We start from the raw sequence: 4,432 nt of genomic DNA, 5'->3' as shown, positions 1-4,432 counted from the left end.
AAAAGACAAAATTGTACCCGCCTCTACTACTACCTCTGGCAGTTTGTTCCAGACACTCACCACTCTGTCTGAAAAAATTGCCCCTCTGGACACATTTGTATCTCTCCCCTCTCACCTTAAACCTATGCCCTCTAGTTTTAGACTTCCCTACCTTTGGGAAAAGATATTGACTGATCTGATCTGTGGCCCTCATTATTTTATAGACCTCTATAAGATCACCCCTCAGCCTCCTGCGCTCCAGAGAAAAAAGTCCCAGTCTATCCAGCCTCTCCTTATAACTCAATCCATCAAGTCCCGGAAGCATCCTAGTAAATCTTTTCTGCACTCTTTCTAGTTTAATAATATCATTTCCAAAATAGGGTGACCAGAATTGCACCAAGTATTCCAAGCTATTGAGAATTATATTTTGTCATGTTTCGAAAATCCTGTATGAACGTTGTGAGAGAAATCAGTAAAGTTGTATGTACATGTGAATTATTGAAAAGAATAATTCTTACTTCCATTTACTGCGCAAAGCTGCAGAGAGACTGGGAGGAAAAACTAAAGTAAATTATAATATACAAACCATGAACCATATTCAGTGAAAGCGATTTGTTTAAAGATAACATTCAGCGTTAGAATGGTCCACTCGAATGTCAAACCACCTTCTCATTCGATCAGATCCCCAGGGGTAGGAGTTTTGCGAACCATTCTGTAAACGTTGATATCTTTGACTTCGTATCTGCAAACAAGCTCAGTTTTAAAATAGCGAGACATGATCACGTAGCCGTAACCGATCATTTTTTGGCCGTAGGCCATCCTGGAGGCGAAGTAAACGACGGTATTTTCGTTGCTGAGGTGTAGAAGAGTCTGTAGGATTAAAGGAATTGTTTCATAAAAATACATGATATCTGAGCCCAGAATATAGTCATAGTCTGAGGGGAACAGCGTGTGGTCACGGCCCCAGCAGAGGGCACGGACTTTGACGCGAGGTTTGAAGGAAGAAGGGATATTGAAAGACACATTCCGTTCTATTTGCCTCAGCAGCGCCGGTTGGTCTGTAATGGTGACATCTCCACCTGAAACAAGAAAAATAGACCTATCTCAGTGAGTGGATCTCCAAAAGGGGACACGCCATAAACTTTAGTCCCAGGTAGCACAATTATAATTTACCTTTCCCACATTTTGCTAAGATTCTCGGGAGTTAGATCACAGGCTCTCCGGGTCTCGGCACACACGGTAAAGAATGATAATAACAGGAATAGCTTGTGAGAAACGTTCCTCACCTCTCATGGACTACTCCCCTCCCATCAACAGCGCCTCTCACATTAACTCACCCACTGTCAATTACTGAAACCTCATTGTACCGGCTGAAGGACGGGAAGTGAAGTGGAGAGACGTGAAGCGACGCCAGCGGCCAAGCGGCGTCTCAGCGCGACAGCCCGCCGTCAGCAGTATAGGGAGAAGAGTGGAAATGTACGGTGCCAAGTCAAGCAGTGGGAACAGAGTCAGAGATATCTGGACGTAGGGGCCAAGCCAGAGTAGCAGGCGCTGGGAAAAGGAAACGGGATCCATGGGGAAGTGTGCTGATTGCTCAAGAACTTTCCGGCCGCCCTGGTCTAAAAGCCGGAAATTCCCTCCCGACATTGACTGCAAGTCACCTGAAATGTTTTCGAACTCCCGTGTATAACCATCTCTCTGAATCAAAACTTTATATAACCGCAGGATAACACTCACTCCTTTGTGTTCTGCTCTTTGCGATGAAGGCTAACTCTACATAGGCATTTGTAAGACAAGTTGTGTGCATTGTGTGCTTGTCTCCTTAAATTATTCACAATTCCGATCTGGCAAATTTAATCTGATTGATAATCTGAGTGATTGATAGTATACTAAGTAGTATTATTAACACCAAGCGCCATGCAACCGAGCATACATTCCTGGTCATTGGTTCCATTCAAGCTTCAGAAAATTATGTTTTTGTTGTTCCTATGGGTACATAAAGTGTATTTAACTCACCCAAAAGGGCAACAAGAATGCTCAAAATTCCAGTGCCTGCTCCGAGTTCAATCACTTTCATATCCGGAAATCTGATTCCCTCTGTCTCAAAGTACTGACACAGAGCAAGAGCCTTTGAAATGAAACAACACATTTCCCTGTTACGAATGTTACACAGGGATTCAGTACCGAAAGAGCGTCATTCAAACAGATGAACATGCAATCATGCAAATTAGAAGTAGGAGTGAAGAAAGGAAAGGGTTAATGTTTTTTTGTACTCAATGTATTTTGTGCCTAAAAGGTTGAACTTTGTACCTGGAATGTATCATAAACATAGCCCTTCCTTATGGCTCGTCTCCCCTTTGTTTATATTGCTCCTGGTAGTAGTATAAGCCATTTGTTCATGTCTTTCATCTTTTTCTTTTAGTATAAGCCATTTGTTCATGGTTGCCTCGCTTGTTTATATCATTCTGATAAAACAGACAGTTAAATGTAGATGTAGGGTGGTAAGTCTTTCTTTCTCGTAGGCTTGTGTATGATTTAAACAAAGGAAGCAAATGGTAGAGTGCGAGAATGGCCGTTTGAAGGAGGACTCCCAGTGGGACAGCTGCACGCGTACTCAGTCACCTCAAAGGAAAAGCTGTGGGAAGAGGAGGGGACCAGAGGTGGCACCTTGGCTTCGACTACCAGGAGAATTGTGCTTTATGACCCAAGGATATCAGATAGTCTCTGGATCATGGTTAGAGACTATCAGAAGCTGTTAAAGGAACTATAATTTACGATCAAGGACTGTTAACTGGAGTTTGCTTTATGGCTTGTATTGGGAACCCTGATGTATAAATATCCACGCTTCTTGTGTTCAGAGAGAACTTTGGCTTCCGCTTTCAAGGGGTCAAGTTCTCCCTCAAGCTTGTGAGAATAAAGCCTGACTGTATTTTGACTCATACCAGCCTCAAGAGGTATATTTTCCGACTTCAAGGAGTAAACCTTTTGGCCCCGTGAGTGAGTTCCAGTATGGCAGGTCTGATATGTCCTCACGTTTATTCTCCAGGCTACTCCCTATATGTTTTGACTCTCTTGTCAATCAAGAAATCAAAATATTCAATTACCTAGCCTATGTTTCACTCTAGGGAGGAGCATTCCACACATGAACAATCTGCTGAGAAAGTAACCTGCATTTCTCCATTTTAAATGACAGGTCCCCTATTTTAATCTGTCTCCCCTAGTTCTGAACTCTTCAATAAGGGGAAGTATCCTCTCCACATCCATCTTGTCATTTTCCCTCAGCATTTTGAATATAAAACTAAAATATCCTCTCAAATTCTAATGGATATCGGGCCAACATGTCCAACATTCATGATAAGATAACACCTTCATCCCAGGAATCAGTCAAGTGAAATGTTTCTTAACTATTTTATCCTTTCTTAAAGTTATGTTCAACTTTCACTTACGACACTTGTTGATGATCAGTCTTCTGCCGTAGATGAAGTTTAGCACCCGCTTTGGGCTGCTTCACAAACAACCCAACTCCAAGAAGACCAAATCTCTCCTTTCTCAAATTAGGAGAACAAAACTGTGCATCTGACACCAGATGAAGTCGCATTAAATCCTCACCCATTTTTCGCAAAATTTATTTACTTTTAAACTCTATTCCCCTTGCTATAAATTACAAAATTCAATTAGCTCAACTAATCTTTTACTGAATCTGCATATTAACTTTCTGTGATTTATCTATTAGGGAGAGCAGACTCAATCTGCATTGCAGAGGTTTGCAATCCTTCACCATTTCTATAATGCTTTAATATTCATCTTGCAGATCCTGCCGATGTGAGAATGATCCTTACTTTGCTGTACATTTAAAAGGAACATGATCAACATTCGCCCCGACTGCAGGATTAAACTGATGTGGAGATGCTGGTGTTGGACTGGGGGAAACACAGTAAGAGTTTTAACAACGCCAGGTTAAAGTCCAACAGGTTTATTTGGTAGCAAATGCCATTAGCTTTCGGAGCGCTGCTCCTTCATCAGATGGAAAACACAAGGCAAACACACCCGGCTGTCCCATCGTATCGGGCAATGGGACCATGTGCGAGAACCTCTCCGGCTATGTAGAGGGCATCCTGAAACCCATTGTACAAAGAACCCCCAGCTTTTGTCGTGACACTATGGACTTCCTACAGAAACTCAACACACATGGAGCAGTTGAAACAGGAGCACTCCTCGTCACAATGGATGTCTCGGCACTCTACACCAGCATCCCCCACGATGATGGCATTCCTGCAACTGCCTCAGTTCTCAACACCGACAACTGCCAGTTTCTAGATGCAATTTTACAACTCATCCGCTTCATCCTGGACCACAATGTCTTCACCTTCAACAACCAGTTCTTCATCCAGACACACAGAACAGCCATGGGAGCCAAATTCGCACCTCAATCTGTGAACATCTTCATGCACAG

General features: G+C 42.7%; 1 protein-coding gene across 1 annotated transcript; it reads right to left on the bottom strand.

Moving 5' to 3' along the window:
* Positions 1-648: 648 nt before the first annotated feature.
* Positions 649-3,592, bottom strand: LOC144485699 (EEF1A lysine methyltransferase 3-like). Its single transcript, XM_078203813.1, has 3 exons — positions 3,426-3,592; positions 1,996-2,132; positions 649-1,058 (listed from the first exon to the last, which is right to left on the bottom strand). The coding sequence occupies exons 1-3, from the start codon at positions 3,590-3,592 to the stop codon at positions 649-651; spliced, it is 714 nt and encodes a 237-aa protein (XP_078059939.1).
* Positions 3,593-4,432: the final 840 nt, after the last annotated feature.

This window comes from Mustelus asterias, chromosome 3, assembly GCF_964213995.1.
Source record: "Mustelus asterias chromosome 3, sMusAst1.hap1.1, whole genome shotgun sequence".
Classification (NCBI taxonomy): domain Eukaryota; kingdom Metazoa; phylum Chordata; class Chondrichthyes; order Carcharhiniformes; family Triakidae; genus Mustelus; species Mustelus asterias.
The sequence above is the reverse complement of the archived record's forward strand: the minus strand, read 5'-3'. Positions and strand labels throughout refer to the sequence as shown.